Source organism: Mauremys mutica, chromosome 2, assembly GCF_020497125.1.
Source record: "Mauremys mutica isolate MM-2020 ecotype Southern chromosome 2, ASM2049712v1, whole genome shotgun sequence".
In the NCBI taxonomy this organism is placed as follows: domain Eukaryota; kingdom Metazoa; phylum Chordata; order Testudines; family Geoemydidae; genus Mauremys; species Mauremys mutica.
Window position 1 is genome coordinate 226,828,589 of NC_059073.1, and position 19,392 is coordinate 226,847,980.

The 19,392-nt window shown below is 40.3% G+C and overlaps 1 protein-coding gene across 3 annotated transcripts in view; it reads right to left on the bottom strand.

The window, feature by feature from the left end:
* KCNH8 (potassium voltage-gated channel subfamily H member 8) overlaps nt 1-19,392 on the bottom strand; it is a 371,011-nt gene that overhangs the window by 125,821 nt on the left and 225,798 nt on the right. For all 3 annotated transcript variants that reach the window (XM_045007783.1, XM_045007784.1, XM_045007785.1), the window contains exon 6: nt 7,003-7,160. In XM_045007783.1, the coding sequence (XP_044863718.1) occupies nt 7,003-7,160 (158 nt within the window). The remainder of the gene's footprint in view (nt 1-7,002; nt 7,161-19,392) is intronic.

Here is a 19,392-nt window from a genome sequence, read left to right on the forward strand (position 1 = left end):
ATTTTATATTTTTCAGTGGATGCAGAAACCAAATAACTTTCAGGAGTTGTGAAAATTTGACTCAAGCTTTTAAACTTCCTGCCAAATCCAGAGAATCTTCCAGGCCTTCTGCTAACATTTTACATTTCTTATCACCTGTCATTACTATTTACATTTATTTCATGTAGTCATAGGAATCTATACATTTTTAAAGACTCATTCTGTGTCTGTCTTCTGTTGGCTGAAACACACAAATCAAACTGCATATCTCCCTCTAGTACTTCCAGAACATTTGGATATCACAATAATGGGTGCTATAAAAAACATGAGGAAATCTTTTCATTTTTGACCATTGTTTTCTTATATTAATCCCAGTATGAACAGAAGCCTTTTTGGTTCAATCAACAAAAGTTGACATTCTAAAAGGTTAAATAAAATGGCTCAGTTCACTGAAAACTAGGCTTAGTTTGGCTGATAAAGTTCGCAACCTGGGCTGAGTTAGGAATGACTAATGAAATCCCAAACCAGCCATGGGCTTTATTCTATTCCCAGTTACACCTGTGCAAATCCATTGAAGTTAGGGTGACCAGATGTCCCAATTTTATAGGGACAGTCCCCATTTTTGGGTCTTTTTCTTATATAGGCTCCTATTACCCCCAACCCCTGTCCCGATTTTTCACATTTGCTGTCTGGTCACCCTAACTGAAGTCAATGAAGCTATTTAAATTTACACTGGTTTTACTGACAGCAGAATATGGCCCAATAGACTGATGTGGCACCACTATAAAACATTAACAACTAATCCTTGATATTGATTTACACTGAATGCTTCATTATCCCCTGAACTTTTTACCGGTGCCTTCATTGCCCATTATTTTAATTATCCCTCAAGAACCTTTGCTCTTTCTTTCTCCCATGCTGCCCCCTATACAATGGAGGAAAAATCCACAAAACCACTACAGTATTCTCCTTTAAAATCCTTCCTTAAAAACACAGCGCTACAATCAGTAATATCTGACAACAGCTAGGCAGTCTGTGTGCATACTGAGACTGCTGTTTATTATACCAAACATACATTTCACTGTCCCCATGTCCTCCTCCCTTCCTTGCATGTACTTGTTTTAGCCATCTCTTGTCATGTGCTAAGGAGTCAGGGGGATTACTCATGTTTGTAAAGTTAAGCATGTGAGTAAGTCTTTGTAGGACTGTGGTTGACAGCTGTAAAAATCTTTGGGTCAAGAACAGTCCTTTTTGTTATATGTATGTACAGTGCCTAGCACAATAGAACCCTCACCTCCAATTGGGGCCTGTAGGCACTACCATAATACAAGCAAATAATGATAATATAGCTGAGATATAGATGCTTAAATTCAGACATAACCATAACTACGGCATGGCAAATGTTCTGTTAAGATTAGAAAAAAATCCCTAGGCATAAGTCATGTTGCTAAAAAAAATGCTGATTTCCATGTTCATTCATAGGTAAATTGTGACTAAATTCTGAACTTTGACCTCCTTTTTTTTATAAAAACAAAGTGAACACTACTGGATAATAAACAATAGATGAAACAACACAACATTTCTTTTTATGATGTCTAGAAAAAATTCATTTTTCTACTTGGGCTAAAAAAACCCACATCTTGAAATTATGTGAAAATAAATTTGCACATAAGCATAATAAATCTTGTATAATTACACTGAATATTCTCATTAGTTATTCCAAATTTTTTTCTTCTATTGTGTTCAATCTGTCATTGAAAGATCTCAGATGAAAGCAGGCAGCTTTATTTTCTCTATAATAAATTTAGAAAGACAAAGCGAAGAATCAGCACTCATACTTGTGCCAGGGTAAATTTGCTTTGTCCATAAATACAATGCGAGCGGAATTTCTACATTCAGTTAATCAGTTTAGACTAGCTGGGTTAACCTTTTCTGTTGCAATGACATAAAGACAAGAGTTTAGCAAAAGGCAGCATAAGCTGAAAAAATAGCAGGCTTCAGTGCCTCGAACTACTGAGGAGATTAGGGATGAGAAATGAAGTTGCTAAATTTGATACAAAGTTGGGATGGAATTCTCTTGACTCTAATCTAATCCCCAGGATGGCCAGCAGGAGGCACCACTGTGGTGAGTCACGCCCTGTCACAGTCACTCTACACCTTGGGGTATGTCTACACTACAGTCCCCATACATCAGCCTCATTTAGACTGAGTCCCTGGCTGTCTCTATCATCTCTTCCTCTCTTCTTCAGGGACTGGCTTCCCTTTTCTTCCTTGATATCCCATCTTCTGTCTTTTTCTCCTCTCTATTCCCCAGTGCAACAAACCTTTTACTTAACTAGATATCACCACCACTAGCTCTTTTGGGTCTTCTCTCAAACTCTACCAGGCAACATGTCATCAATAAGTAGCTTCCATCAGATACCCACTCAAGGGTAACATACATACTACAGCTACTGCATCCAGTCATCTTCTGTTTTTACCATGGTCACTTTTTAGTGCTGCCTCAGTAGCCATCATTGTATTCTTTTCCTAGACCCTATTCCAAAAAGAAGAAAGAAAAGAAAAAAAACTGGTGTGTGTGTGTGGGGAGGGGAGAGGGACGGAGGAGGGGAAACCCATACCAAATTTCCATTTCCTCTCTCAGAGAAACTCCACAGTTAGCTACTAGTTGCTCGAAATTTTGCTAGTGAGAGGCTTTTAAAAGTAGGCCAACTCTGCCCCCTTGTTAAGGGATACTGGCAAACCCTGAATCAAGCCAGACATCTAGAACAAATCACTCCAAAAAAAAAAAATCAAGACTGCACCTCCAGCACTGAACACAAAACCACCATTCTCCTTTCAGGCCAAACTCCCACAGAAACTCTGTTAGCTGTTCGCCTTGCACCAGGGATAGTAATTTACCCTAGAACAAATGGTGTGCAAAATGAGTGTAGAATACTACTACTGGTGTAATATTCAGATTTCTGATTTGGTAGCACTTAACACCAATTTTGCACAGAGGTAAATAACTATACAAAGTGCAAAGCAGATAAAAACATGGAGGTGTTTGGGGAGAAAGTGAGTGCACAAGATTAAAAAGTCTTAGGTCTCTCAAAACTAGAAAGGCCTCTGAGAGAATTCAGAGAAGAGACACAAATATGATTAAGGATCTGAATAGACTGACTTAAATGAGAAGATAAAGCTGGCCAATTCTCTGCCATGATATGCTCCTTTTGCTCAATTGAGGTAGTACAAAGGGAGTGAAACCTCCCATGACTCCCCTGCTGGGGATACTAAGTGTGACCAGATGTCCCGATTTTATAGGGACAGTCCTATACAGGCTTTGTCTTATATAGGTGCCTATTACCCTCAAACCCCTGTCCTGATTTTTCACACTTGCTATCTGGTCATCCTAGGGATAACCCTGAGATGGCAGCATCCCCCAGCCGGCACAGAATCAACACACCTAGCTCCTACAACTCCCTTTTTGCCACCCTGGTGCAAGGGGTATGTGAAGGGTGGGGACTAAGTGGACAAGTCCTTGGGTCAGGCTCCACAATGCACAAGCCAATGGAGCTGGGTCAGGACAAGGGTGGAAACGTAAGCTGCACCTTGTAAAAAGATGAAACATCTTATTTCATCCCTGGAGCAACTGAGGAGCTGTGACTATGAGTCACAATTACTTCCTGGGGCAACACAGCTATACACTGACCCTTACTCAGGGATCAGAGCCATGGCTCACTACCTATCTTATGGAGAATCACTGGGAGGACTATTTCAGCCGCCTACTAAGTTATTAGTTACTGTAATATTGTCCACCGCAAACAAATGATAAAAGGCATGATAGGAAGGACAGATAATAATAAATAATAATAAATGGAGATATACCTATCTCCTAGAACAGGAAGGGATCCTGAAAGGTCATCAAGTCCAGTCCCCTGCCTTCACTAGCAGGACCAAGTACTGATTTTGTCCCAGATCCCTAAGTGGCCTCCTCAAGGATTGAACTCTCAACCCTGGGTTTAGCGGGCCAATGCTTAAACCACTCAGATTAGATCTGAACTAATCAAATTATTATAGCATTTGTATTACTGTGTCATCTTTAACAGAAAAATTAATTGTTGGAAAATGGTTCTTCCCCACAGAATTCATTATGATAAAGATCCTCCCCCCGACCCCGATGCCAACAGTACGAGTTGTAAAGGAAACATTTTATTCAGATTACAGTACAGACTAAAATAGTGATTGTTCCCTTTTTAAAAATAATCCTTGAAGAAAAGGCTTTAGAATGGCTCATTCAGAAAGAAGTTGCAATGTAAATTTCTGACTGGAAATAAAATTCATTGACATTCATGTTGGTTGGCACAATTAAAATGCATTGAGCTAAACTGGATTGGTAGCTTAATGCACTAGTATGCCTACTGGTTGTAAAAACTGTGATATGAAAACCTGGACCCATTGACTGAGCTGGGATTAAAATTACAGCACAAGCATCAGACTGTCTGTTCTTAACATGCCAGATGGGCTGAGAAGGGAGGTTAGCTAAGGAGAGAGAATTAAAAGAGAATAAAAATGAAGAATGTATTTTATAGAAGAGGGTTCCAACACAGGTCAACCAATTCAGTTTAAATAAAACTTTGCTACATGTGAAAGTCACCATAAATTAAATGAAATTCTCCATTTGTGGCAGATATGATAGTGAAGATTATTGACAGCTATTTCAATCTGAATTTTGTTTATGAATTAATATGTAAATATTGTATTTTATTATATTTTTTGTTCATGCAAAGATATGCATTAATTAAATTAAATTAATTTCATGGGCTTGGCTAGTTTTGCTCTCTAATCTATTCTACCCTCAACCTACATGTGTAATTCTCAATTACTAACAAGAGATGTGTGTGTCCATTCCTGGAAGGACAAAATCCTAAGAACTACAAAATGCTAAGCATTAAGCACCCAGTCCTCTTATGTGCAAAACCCACAGGTATGGAAAATCTCTGCTAAAATCTTTCCAAAGTTAGATATTGAGTTTCTGGTAAATGCTCTACTCTAAGCATAAGTTTATAACCATGTACCAAGTAAAGAGTCTAAATCTGACACAAGAACTGCAGGCAAATTCTATTGAAACCAGGCCCTCTGCTGAGGATATAGCCCTCACCCTGATCCTGTCCAGCTCTCTTCTCCCCCCTGGGCCTCTCCATCTGTATGGAACACACCTTCTCAAAGAAATCGGGGAAGAGGTACTGAGCAGAAATTGATGATCTGAAGAGGATTAACTTCCATGTGGACTTCTGAAATGATGAACACAGTTTGCCCTTGGCTACATTGATAAGTAAGGCATTTTCAGCACCTAATTCAGATGTATCCATTGCTGACCCCAGTTGCCAGCACTGGTTAATTTTGCTAAAATTGGTAAGGCTATAGAGACTTGCAGTTTAGGAAAGAGCTGAATTTCTCATTTAAAAACAAACAGGAAAAAGTCTCAGAAAAGACCATTTTTACACTCTCTTTATAAATTACAAAGAAGCAAAAAAGTCACAAGCTCAATTTATTTTGTCTTCACATTCTATCTTCAATACTGCTCAAAATTCTTCTTTGTCTGGCTGACATTTTGTCACTTGGGTAAGAGCCCAACTCACTGTTACATTGTCAGAGGACACTTTGGCTCTGCTTAGTAATTTCCTACAGGCCAAATTCTGATCCCTTTATTCTGGTTTAGTAGCACCTTGCTCCACCAGAAGTCCCACTGAATTCAATAGGACCAATACCTCACTGATGGTCTTCTTGTCAATCTGATGCCTATGGCTGAGCTGTTAAATATGTTTCAACAACTGCATTTGATTTATCCCTTTAGTACCTTAGGCCAAAACATTTCACAGTGCTGAAAGAGAAAACAAATTGCAAATAATAGAAATGTAAGATTGGAAAGGACCTCAAGAGGTCATCAAGTCCACCTCCTGTGATGAGGCAGGACCGAGTGACCATAAGCCATCCTGACAGGTGTTTCTCCAACCTGTTCTTAAAATCCTCCAGTTATGTGGATTTGAAAACCTCCTCAGGAAGCCTATTCCAGAAAGTTATTCCTAATATTTAACCTAAATCATCTTTGCTGCAGATTAAGTCCATTACTTCTTGTCCTACATTCAGTGGACATGGAGAACAATTAATCACTGTCCTCTTTTAACATCCCTTGATATTTGAAAAAAGTTTTCAGGTCTTTTTTTTTTTTCCCTCAAGACTAAACATGTGCATTTTTCCCCCTTTCCTCATAGGTCAGGTTTGCTAAACCTTTTATCATTTTTGTTGCTTTCCTCTCCAGTTAGTCCCCATCTTTCCTAAAGTGTGGCCCCAGAACTAGACACAATACTCCAGCTGAGGCCTCACCAGTGCTGAGTATAGCAGGACAATCACCTCCTGTGTCTTAGGGATGACACTACTGTTAATACCTGCAGAATATTAGCCTTTTTTGCAATTACATCAGATTGTTGACTCTCATTCAATTTATGGTCTATAAACCCAGGCCAGTTTCAGCACTACTAGTTATTCCCCATTTTTTAGTTGTGCATTTTATTTTTCCTTCCTAACTGAAGTATTTTGCATGTCTTTACTGAATTTCATCTTGTCAATTTCAGATCAATTCTCTAATTTGTTAAGGTTACTTTGAATTCTAATCCTGTTTGCCAAAGTGCTTGCAACCCCTCTCAGCTTGATGTCCTCTGCAAATTTTATAAGCACACTCTCCACTCCATTATCCAAGTCATTAATGGAAGTATTGAATAGTACCAGACCCTGGACTGACCCTTGAGGGACCCTACTAAATATACCCTCCTAGTTTGACAGCCAACAGTTGATGACTACTCTTTCAACCAGTTCTTTCAACTAGTTGTGCACACCCCCTTATAGTAATTTATTCTAGACTGCATTTCCCTAGTTTGCTTATGAAAATATAACAATTCCCCCTCCCCACTGAAAAAAAGCTGATTTGCAAAAAATGGCCCCTTGAGATAAACACTGTTAATAGAATGCAAGTGTAGTACTCACCACAGTGACATTAAAAGCATAAAGGAGATCAAAGGGAAGTGCAGCAATTAAATCAATGATGAACCAGGTAGTCACATAGTGGATACAAATAGATCTTGCTTCAAATATAACTTGGCCAGACTTGCTGACATAGGTTGTTCGGAAATTTAAAATAATATCTGCTTGACAAAGAGAAGAAACAGAGTTAGACACAGGTACTTCCTGCTTCAGATGGACTGCAGTGTCAATCAGGACAGTAAGTCTATTTTCCAAATGCTTGGTAAGAAAGACACAGGGTCATATTTTGAAGTCCTTACTCAGTTTTCCTTTAATCCTTACTAAGGGCCTGATCCTACAAACACTTATGTACTTTACATACCTGCCTAGTCTCATTGAACCAGTCACAGGAGTAAAGTTACTCATATGTCAGTGTATAAAGGACGATTATTTGCATCGATTTCAAAGAGAGCTTTTATTGAATAAAAAAAAATAAAGAAAAGGCTCTGAATCCAAACCTAATATTTTTCTTTAATGGATCACATAGTTTCATTGTAATAACTGTGCCCGTCACTGAGAAAAATGAAGCAACAATGCATGTAACTCAATTACTTTAAAATATTATTTTATTAATTACAGATGAAAAACAATTCTTTTTAATTTAAAAAAAATCTAATTTATTACAACTTTCTGCTATAACTGCCCAACACAGGATTCCAAAAGAAATATCCTCTTCAACAGTAAGCCCTTGTTTAAAATAGAAAAGTGCTGAGCCATCTGAAAAGAACTGGCTGGTGGGGTACGTTAGAGAGATATCAGAAGCAATATGAATTATTTGGTGGCTTGTGCACTTTGTGTGTTTCCTTTTCATTGTTTAAGGCTGCATGTCTGTCAACACAGAGATTATTTTGACATGGCATGCTAAAACACATTCCATTTCAAATAAAAGTTCAGATCTTGACAGTTCAGTCTCAAATTATTTTCACTTCCCAAAAGACGAAGGCCATATCTTGCCCTCGAGCTATGCACATAGCTCCTACTGATGCCAATGAGAGCTACTGGTAATAATGTCTACTGATCTCAAAGGAGCACTGCCACAGATTTAGGGTATTATTATTATTTTATTTTTACAGCACCAGAAATGTGCATAGTGCTTTAAGAATTCTGAGAAGTCTCCCATAAAAGAGAAGTGTGTGGCCCCAGGTACAAAGGGACAGTGGGGTGGCAGGGCTGGGTTTCTCCCTGTGAAGACAAAGGGATATAGGGTGGCTTATCTCTGTGGCCTAGTAGGCTAGACCTCAATGGGTTTTCTTTGATGTTTAGGTTCTGTAGACAATCTCCATATGTCAGTCCACTACGAACAAACTAAATTACACAGGTATGCTCACTTTTATTGTTAAGTAAAAAAAACCCCACAAAATACCAGTGGTTAGTATCTCTTGAGTTATCAGGCAATTTTGCTCTGAAATATCAGTATTTCCTTTCCCTATATACATGTAGCTTGTGTATTGGGTAGGGCAGTTTTGAAACAAAATTGCACCAACCCAATAAACTATATGAAAAAGTTATAAAGATAGGCTGTAAGTATGTCTCGAATTTTATGGTTCATACTTACATACTCAGTACTCTCCTCCACACACACTCTCACACCTCATATTCCCCCTTCCCACAATATTTTAACTTTTATTTTTCTTAGCTCCCATTGGGAGGATTGTTCTGTAGTTGGCTCTCTTGTTTTATAGGGAGCTTTCAGGAATTAAACACTTTTCCTCCACAGCATGCACATGGAGCATCATGTGCTTGTAATTCCTAATTCCTGATAAACTGTTTATCTCTGCCTTTTTAATTCAGTCCATCACAGATGTATGCAACGTCCGGCATGCTTGAGCAAACAAAGAGAAACAAACTCCTCTCAGATGTCAAAGTTGAAGTGTCCATTTCCAGTGCTCAATACATAAAGCAGCATTACCAGCAAAGCTATAAAAGAGTACCAGGTGAGCTTTACCCCAACATGTATTTATCTGTGGGCGTTCATATAACATGGACAACAGAGAAGCAAAACTGGACAGTTAAAAGTTTCCCCCTGTGCTTTGATTTATTTGAAAGCTCTGCAATTAGAAAATCAAGAACAATTATATCTGATTGCTGAGGAATTAGTAAGTAGATCTGCTTTTCACTAACATGAGCGCCAAAGGGAAAACAATTAAACATTTATATTAGCTTAAAGGTTTCTTCTTTAAATACATCAAAACAATTAGAAATCTGTGCAAAGGCAAAATAATTAAGCATTTATGTGGTGTTAGAGGTTTCTATTTAAATACATCAAAATAGGTAGCAGGGAAATATTTGAGCCAAACAGCTACTAGCCACTGTATCAAAACCTATAATTTAAGGGGGACTGATATAGGTTGTACCTCTCTGGTATCCCCTGCGGGGCGTGTGTGTAGAGGTCACTCTCTTGCCTTGGACATTCTTCTCTGGATGGCATCATGATTGTTGTCTGGTTTCTAGACTTGGGGTACAGCTCTCCAGCTGTACCTGTTAGGGAGAGGAGACTGGGGTTGGGTCAAAGTAGTCCAAAAGAAAAAGGTAAAATACTTCCACAGCCTACAAAAAGGCCTGGGCCTCCATGGTCTCATACAGGATAAAAGGCCAATAGTCCTTGAGAGAAAGGTCTGGGCTCCTTATCCCTTGTGTGTACAAACTGTCAGAGTTTTGACAGAGTTTTAATATCTTTGCTGAGCCAAAGTGGGTAAAAAAAATGGCAGGGGTTTGTTCTAACCTAAACAAATTTCATATAAGAATTGTTGATGAAAGCAAGCACAAAACAAAGAGTACGTATTGAGTTTGTGTAGTTAGATGATTTCCTAGGGTTCTTAGAAGGTTACAGATTAGAATAGCAAGGGACTTACTATTCTTGAAATGGTAAGGAATTCCTATCAGACATTATCTTGACTGCACATTTTAATGGGACAAATGACAATTGATCATGCTCTTTCTAGACATTTTAGAGAGACTCACAAGTACTTTATCATAATTGAAAAGACAGTATTTTAGCCTTTGAACTTTGAGGGAATTTTCTCATACATCCAAACAATCACTAAGGAATCTAAAGATCAGACCTGGAACCATGAGAAATCGGACCATAACTCCAAGACTGACTGTATCCTAAGCAACCTTTAGGATGTAAAGTTTGTGATTCCTGCTACCCTCCTCCACTGTGTGTCATTTCATGCCATCCTATTTTCTCCCTCTTTCTGATTTATCTCCGTGCGTCTTCTGTTTAATTGTTTCCAAGCTTGGCCAGCTTTGGAAGGGACATAGTTCTATAATGAGACAAGATGGGTGAGGTAATATCTTTTAATAGACCAACTTCTTTTGGCAGGAGTGACAAGCTTTCAAGCTTCACAAAACTTTTCCTCGGGTCAAACTCTGTGAAGCTTGAAAACTTGTCCCTTCCACCAAAAAATTTGGTCCAATAAAAAGTATTACCTCACCCACCTAGTCCCTCTCATCTCCTGGGACCAATAGTCTGCTACAACAACACTGCAAACATATTTCCATAATGTTATTGCTATAACCAGCACAACAGGTTGAGACAGGTGTAAGGTGTAAGTAGCTTTGTTCAAGTATGAAGGAGAAACAGAGGAGGAAGCCACAACATACTAGCTAGATGTTCTCCTACACCAGGGAAAAGAGTCATGGTCCAGAGGCAGAGGCTGGAGGCCTACTTGTGACTGTCCTATGTCTGCAGTGTGAGAAGGAGAGATTGCTCACCTTGTACAATAACTGGAGTTCCTCCACGTTTGTCCCTATGGATACTTCTCTTCAGGTGCACATAAACCCCATGCACCTTTGATCGGAGATTTTTTGGTAGCAGTGCCTGTTCAGTCCACCCGTGCACTGTAGCTATCCTCGTGTGCCATAATAAGAGTATATAAGGGAATGTTGGATAAGGTGTTCTCAGTTCCTTCTCTACTGCAATGTCTCAAGGCAAGACTCCAAAGCAGAGGAGAAGGAGGGAAGGTACAGGAGTACTCTTGTGGATAAACATCTCAAAGAACTCCAATTACTGTACAAGTTAAGTAACCTCTCTGAGTAATTTCTTTATGGGCTCTCCACTTCAGGTGACTCCCAAGTAGTACCCCCTTAGAAACTTGATCTAAGACTGATTGAAGAACAGCTGTTCCAAAGGCAGCTTCTGTTCTAGAGGTGTGAACTAGAGCATAATGCTGTGAGAAAATGTGAGCCAAAGCCCACATGGCACCTCTAAAGATTTGTGTTATTGGAAAATTCTTCAACAGAGCTACTGATGTAGAATGTGATCTGGTACAAGGGGCCCATAACTCTACAAGGGGGCTTGGAATTTAGCAGCCTTATAACAAGACAGAACACATCCAGAGACCCATTTGCAGAGTCTTCGGGTAGATACAGGAGCTCCTTTAATTCTGTCGGCAAAGGAAACAATCTGAGGGAAGCCCTAGATAGAAAGCCAAAGCTCTCCTGGTGTTTAAGATATGAAGAGCAGCTTGCTCCCTGGACTGGTGAGGCTTAATGTAAAAGACTGGGAGTTCAATTTCCTGATTATTATGGAAATCTGAGATTACGTTGGGGGAAAATAAGGATGTGGTCTAAGAGATACCTTTCCCTATAAAAGATAGTACTGGGGGACTCAGTCTTTAAATTAGGTTAATGGCTCTAAAAAAAGTTTCAAGAGGGAGCTGAAGACAAGGTGTAGGTCCTCCCTGATATGTGGGAAGAGATTTGTTAATCCATTAATGACATAGCAGTGTGAGCAAGTACTGAAAATCCTTGTACTGCGGGGGGTTGAAGGATAATCCAGAGCTCTTCAGAAAAAAGAGGTAGTCCAAAATATGCGATAACCTGCTCTGTGTGTACCATTGGTGGAATCTCTTCCATTTCTGTAGGTCTGATTTTCTAGTAGGTGACTTCCTGCTATTCAGTAATACTTCTGGCACTCCACTTGAACAGTACATTCTATCCTTGACAGACATCTAGAAGCCAAGCCTTGAGATGCAGAGCAACAAGGTTGGGATAAAGGACCTTCCCCGAGTCTTGGGTCAGCAGGTCAAGTATTAGTAGTAGAGAAAGTGAGGGGTGAGGTGAGAAGCAAACTAGATAAAGGAACCAAACTTGTCTCAGCCAGGCTGGTGTTATTAGAACGACTCTGACTTTGTCTTGTCGGATTTTGGTAATGGTTTTGAGCCATCTGAGTCAGATAGGCATATAGAAGATTTCTCAACCAAAGAATAAGGAAGGTGTCTCTTAACAAATGAGGACCCAGACCTGCCCTCAAACAGAACTGCTGGCATTTTCTGTTGGTGATGGTGGTAAAGAGGTTCACATCTGGATAATCCCACTAAGAAATACCTTCTTCAGTGTCGAGTTGTTGTACTCCCACTTAGTAATCCTGGCAGAAGTGTCTGCTTAGGTTATTGGCTATCGTCTTCTGAAATCCTGGTAGGTATGTGGCTGAGGTGTGGATTTAATGGTATATGCACCAGATCCACAGTTTAGAGCTTCTGTATAAAGGGTGTGATCTAGCAGACTATGATCACAGTGAAGGGAGTTGGTGTGAATGGAACTCCTGAACACACTTTATCTAGGTTTGCCCACCAGTTGAGTGATTCCAAAATCTTTGGTGGAATGGACACTATTTTGTCTAGAATGTGTCTATTGGGAGTGTAGACAGTTCTCAATCACACCTGGAAGCACCGGTGATGGTGTGTGCACCCCACACTGGCCTGGCAAGAGTGAGTGGGGCCAAATGGGTCCAAGCTACTAGTTAGGCTGCAAGCCAGAGAGCTAATCGAGGAGGAATGGCCTCACCTGGGCAGGAACAGACAGGGCCTGTAGAAAGTCAGGTAGCTGGCTACAGAGTAGAGGGCAGCAACCAGGGCCGGAGAGTCACTCCCTGGAAAGGGGGAGGAGTGTTTGAGGCTGCAGGAAGGCAAGCTGCACAGGCTCCTTGAAAAGAGGGAGTGGAGAAGCTGGTGAAGCTGGTGAACCTGGGGGGAGCCAGTTAGAGAGGAAAAAGCTCAAGGAAACAGCAGCAAGGTCAAAGGAATACAGAGCTAGGCTGCATGTTATAGGGTCCCTGGGCTGGAACCCAGTGTCGAAGGTGGGCCTGGGCTCCCCTACCAACCACTGGGCAATTGCTCAGGACACTGGAGATTCCAGCTGGACACCTCATCCAAAAAGACTGATTTCTCCAGAAGGGGAGGGACTTAGTGACATGGCTGGAGGGCTGAGCCACAGACCAGAAGCAGTAGCACCAAGAGTGAGAGGGGCGGCATACAAAGAGAAGACAGGTGGAGGGCCCACTGAGGAGCATGCAGATAAGAGATTGAGCTGATCCCCAGAGCAACCAGCAGGAGGCACCATGAGTAGAGAGGGACTCCATCCCAGCAACCAATATAAAAACAGGAGTGCAGTGCCCCAAAGGCACAAGCTGGCCCAGAAGTTCCAGGAATGTTATTGCTGAAGTTTGTGATCTTATCTGAACTTGGAAAATTAGGTTTGTTTACAGTAACAAATCTGTCTTCTGGTAAGCAAGCCCTGAACATCAGGGTAGCTCATATAAAATCTGTTTTCTGAATGGGTGACAATGGGCTTTTTTCTCATTGAGTTGTAAGCCTATCCTGTTGAATAGATTTAAGGGCTTCAATACTGCAGAGTGAATTTATTTGTAAGATCCACCTTTGAGAAACCAGTCGTCTAGGTATGGAAAGACGACTACTCTGAAATGGTGAAGCTGTGCTGCTACTACCGCCACGACCTTTGTGAAGACCCTGGGAGAGGTTAAAAGTCCAGAGGGGAGGACTTGATATTGAAAATGGCCCTGACCAACTATAAACCATATGAAAGCATCTGTGGGCTGGATGGATTGCAATATGAAAATATGCATCTTGGAGGTAGAGAGTACCCTGGCTCTAAAGATGGTGTGATTGCTGCAAGTGTAACCATCCTGAATTTTTGGCTACGTCTACACAATGCCAGTGTGTAGAATACAGACACTGCAGTTATTTCTATACACCACAGTGAAAGGCAGGCTGTGTCCACACTTGTCACTGCAGTGTGTAGCTACATGCAGCAGTGAAAGGCTCCAGAAGCAGGGAAAAGATAAAGCAGCTCCTTGCCACCAAAGCCTTGTTCTATGGCAGGGAAAGTATACAAAAATGGGGAGGAAGTAGGACGCTACATTGCTAACAATAGCCATGGAGATGTAGGAGGCACTGCTTGGGCATGTAGAAAGCCATGAGAGTATATATACCCTGGGAGTTCAGGTATTTAGGGCACTCTACTCTACTTACCTAAGCTATGCCTCACTATCTACACTGATATTTATACCTATTGATACAGATCCATGCAGTGTCCGTATTCTACACGCAGCCATAAGTGGCTCTTGGAAGTTTCCCGACAGACTGTTGCAACCCAGCACACTCATTGATCACTGCTACAAACCTGATCTAAGGACATTGCAATCATTTGTCATGTATATGATCTTTTAAACATTCCATAACTCTCTTCTTTTCTTTTTTTATTATTAATAAAATCTACAGTTAGTTTACTGATTGGCTGACAGCATGATATTTGGGTAAGATCTGAGATACATATCAACCTTGGGGCAAGTGTCTGATCCTTTGGGAGTGGTAGAACCTCATGTATGGTTAATTAGGTTTTCAATAACCTCTCATCATACAAGACCAGTTTGTCTGAATGGGAACCAAGGGCTGGAATACTGAAAGGGGACTGCATTTTGTTAACCACTGTGGTGCTACAAAATCTCTTTTGTTACTGGTTTGGTGAATGTAATTATAGAATAAAATACCTGTTTTGGGGGTGTGCCTGTCCTGTTTCTTGCAGTCTGTCCTGAGTGTGGTATTCTTGGTCCATTCTAGGTATTGGTCACAATTATATCACTCCAAAGAGTATCACTTTAAAACAGAATTTTTGAGAGCAGCATCACAGCTTGTGTTGTGTCAAGGAGATACTGACCCTTGTGAAATATCCTAGGCCTAGTTTTTTTCACTCACACCACTGAAAATTAGGAGAACTCCAGTGGAGATTACACAGATGTAAGATTGGAATCAGTGAAAGAACAATCTATCCCCTTGTATTCAAAATATAGGTCCCAGCATGGAGCTCCAAACATACCTGTGTTAAATTATTCACCTCTTTGCCAAGTGCTTTTGCTGATTTTATATTATAAATATTTTTCTGTCCTCCCTCTTCATTCATGTTTTTAATCATGTACCTCAATAACATTTCTCTCTTTGAAAAATGATTCTTGCTTTTAACTGATTTCTCCTTCACTGTAATCAAATCATGTGGTTTCAGACAAAATGCTTTCTCCTTCAATATATGACTGCCTCATGGACATTTAAAAAAATTAATTAATCAATCAGTATTTGTGTTGGAGAAAACAAGGGAAAACAGCTGATACAGCAGTTTTCTGATTACCTCAGAACTTGATGCATTACAGTAGCAGTTCATTCCAGTGCACAGCCGCTATGTAAGTTGGCACCATTAACTATCTCAGCCTTTACCTGAACAGATTCTCTCTCAAAAGAATAAAGCAGCTTGTCATCCGTGTTTCTTTTAAAAGCTCAGCTGTACATGTTGTGGGATTTAGTCTATTGAAATGTCACCTCTTGTACTCGGAACACCATTTTAGAATTGAATTAGCATCAAAGGCTGCCCTATACATTGTTTTTATGGAGATGCAATTAATATATTTAAATTGTTTAAATGTATTTATTTATTGTCTTAAATTTTTGAAGAAACATCAGCATAATTATTTTCTACGTATTTTAATCTGTTCTGTAAAAAAAATTAAAAATAAATTTAGGAAATAAAATGCAATACTATATTATGATAACCATTTAGGTTGCAAAGCTAAGCATGGAATCAGAAAATGCTTTAAATTTAAAGTCCATTGCACAACATTAGCTATGCACCCAGGGGCGGCTCTAGGAATTTTGCCGCCCCAAGCACGCCTGCAGGAGGTCCACTGAAGCCGCGGGACCAGCGGACCCTCCTCAGGCAAGCCGCGGAAGGCAACCTGCCTGCCGCCCTCGCGGTGCTGGCAGAGCGCCCCCCACCGCTTGCTGCCCCAAGCACACGCTTGGCATGCTGGGGCCTGGAGCCGCCCCTGTCTGCACCCTCAGGCATACAGTATGTAATTTTTTGATCATTAGTAATCTAAGAAACACATTTATATGTCAAAAGAACAGGAGTACTTGTGGCACCTTAAAGACTAACAAATTTATTTTAGCATGAGCTTTCATGAGCTACAGCTCACTTCTTCGGATGCATAGAATGGAACATACAGACAGGAGATATTTATACATACAGAGAACATGAAAAGGTGGAAGTATGCATAACAACAGGAAAAGTCTAATCAATTGAGATGAGCTATCATCAGCAGGAGGAAAAAAAACTTTTTGAAGTGATAATTAAGATGGCCCATAGAAGGTGTGAGCAGAACTTAACATAGGGAAATAGATTCAATTAGTGTAATGACCCAACCATTCCCAGTCTCTGTTTAGGCCAGTGTTAATTGTATCTAATTTGCATTTGCAAATCAAATTGAATCTATTTCCCTATGTTAAGTTCTCCTCACACCTTCTATGGGCCATCTTAATTATCACTTCAAAAAGTTTTTTTTCCTCCTGCTGCTGATAGCTCATCTCAATTGATTAGACTTTTCCTGTTGTTATGCATACTTCCACCTTTTCATGTTCTCTGTATGTATAAATATCTCCTGTCTGTGTGTTCCATTCTATGCATCCGAAGAAGTGAGCTGTAGCTCATGAAAGCTCATGCTAAAATAAATTTGTTAGTCTTTAAGGTGCCACAAGTACTCCTGTTCTTTTTGCGGATACAGACTAACACGGCTGCTACTCTGAAACCATTTATATGTCAGGTTGTAAAAATTGTTTTCTATTACAATGCACTATTTGAACACTCTGATGTGCTCACATAGTTAAAGACATTATAATTCATATATAAAAAAAGAGCAGCGAGGGTTGCGATTCCAACCTTAAGTTTGACATTCTGCAATCTCTGACTGTACATTTGTAGGCTCAGATTCTACAACTGGCTCCCATGCTTACACTGAACCACACTGAAATAAATGAGGCTCCACCTGGACACAGGTGCCTGCCCTCAGAAAGCTGATTGAAGGAGGAGCCTTAGTGTAGTTTTTTGCATTTAATTAAAAACTACTGTGATGGGGCAAGGCCGGATGGCTACAGTAAAGTACTGAGGAACAGGTATGTTAGCCCCAGGCTAAACAGATCCCTAGTACCGTGGTAACCAAATGGCAGTTGCTCCAGGTTAATCAAGGCACCTGGGGCCAATTAAGATCTTTCTAGAAGGCAGTGGAGATAGCTACATTGATTAGAACACCTGCAGCCAATCAAGGCAGGCTAATCAGGGCACCTGGTTTAAAAAGGAGCTCACTCCAGTCAGGAGAGGAGGAGCCAGAGGAGAGAAGTGCGTGTGAGGAGCAAGAGACACAAGGAGCTGAGACTGAGAGGGTGTGCTACTGGAGGATTGAGGAATTATCAAACAATCAAGCATTATCAGACACCAGGAGGAAGGTTCTGTGGTGAGGATAAAGGAGGAGTTTGGAGGAGGCCATGGGGAAGTAGCCCAGGGAGTTGTAGCTGTCATGCAGCTGTTACAAGAGGCACTATAGACAGCTGCAATCCACAGGGCCCTGGGCTGGAACCCAGAGTAGAGGGTGGGCCTGGGTTCCCCCCAAACCTTGCAACTCCTGATCAGACACAGGAGGAGTTGACCCAGACTGTGGGTTCCACCAGAGGGGAAAAATCACTGAGGTGAGCAAATCCGCCAATAAGCGCAGGACCCACCCAGGTAGAGGAGGAACTTTGTCACACTACATAGAGCAATAAATTCATGTTTAAGCAATATAAATAATTTACACAGACAAAGATATCTGGTAAATCCAGTCTGTAGTTCTCTACCCAGTAATAATATTCAAGAAATTAGAAATTGGGACACTTAGGTTTAAACAGATTCAGTTAGCAATATTGTCACTGTCAATGCAAGTGCAAGTCAATATTTGTTTCCTGAGATAACATAGCAAGTATGCACATTTTTTTAAATGAGAAATATGTCAATGACACTACAAGGAACTCTGAGACCACGCATTTGTAAAATAATCCTCACTTTCTAAACAAATTTAGAAATGCTAAAATTAAAATGTGCTCTTATTTCTTTTGGTAACATAGGACGGTGCAGGATCTCCTTGCTCTTCAAGTCCGGTCCCCTGCTATCACAGCCAACTGTTTTATATAATCCCCTTCATAAATGTATAAAGCTCCATCTTAACACTAGTCAGATTGTTTGCCTGCAACTACTGAAGAGTGTTCTAGAACCTAATTCCTTTGCTGATTAGAACCCTTCAAATGTCCAGCCTAAATTTACTCAGACAGTTCAAACCCATTCATTTTTGTGCCAACATTGGCCTTTAATTTAAATAGCTCTTCTCCCTCCCTCCCACCCCTTGATGTATTTACAGCGAGCAATCATATCCTCTGTGTTTTCATTGCCCTAGGCTAAACAAGTCTTCTCTGTTAGTTTGAGCAAAAAATAAATTAAGTAATGCAATATCCCTGATCCAAAAAATGTATTAGCACAGTCTCTGAAGCCATTTCTAATTGCAGACTGTGTTAATACTGTCAGAGACACTATCACTAAGTTACAGGACACCCAACCAGGTGGACCACTGCTCTGATCCAGTATGGCAATTTGTATACTTTTACATTGATAGTGAGATTAAATGATCAAGTTTAGCTATTCCACAGCTGAAACTCTGAATTTATTGGAGTATTGAATAATACATTTTAAAGATATTACATAAGATGTCAGTATGCACAACCATTTTTTCACATGGAGACTGATGAACGCCTATCTAAAACCTCAAAAGAGGATGAGATAAAAACAGATATGTATGAAGCCTATTTTCTAATCATCAGAGAAGTTTCAAAAGCAAAGTTATTCCTTCCAGAGCCACCTGTAAATTCCTAAACGTACCCAACAATGGCTTAGGATAGATGGAAGCTATAGAATTAAATTTCAGTATAATTTTGCCAATTGTTGAGCAAAACTTGCTAATTCTGGAGAACCACAATCACAAATAAGAACATATACTAAAATGCCAGTTTTAGAAGGGGATGGGGCAAAACAGTCATTGGCTCTCCCCACCCCTGAAGTTCATCAGCATCTGGAAAAGCTAAGCTTAATTTAAAGTAGAGGAAGTTTCTAGCTTTTATGGTTGTGAAGAAATCCTTTCAAACCTGAAGGCCAACTGCCACTGTGGGCTCTAGAGAGAGAGGGAGAGTTGAAAACTGAAACTGTCAG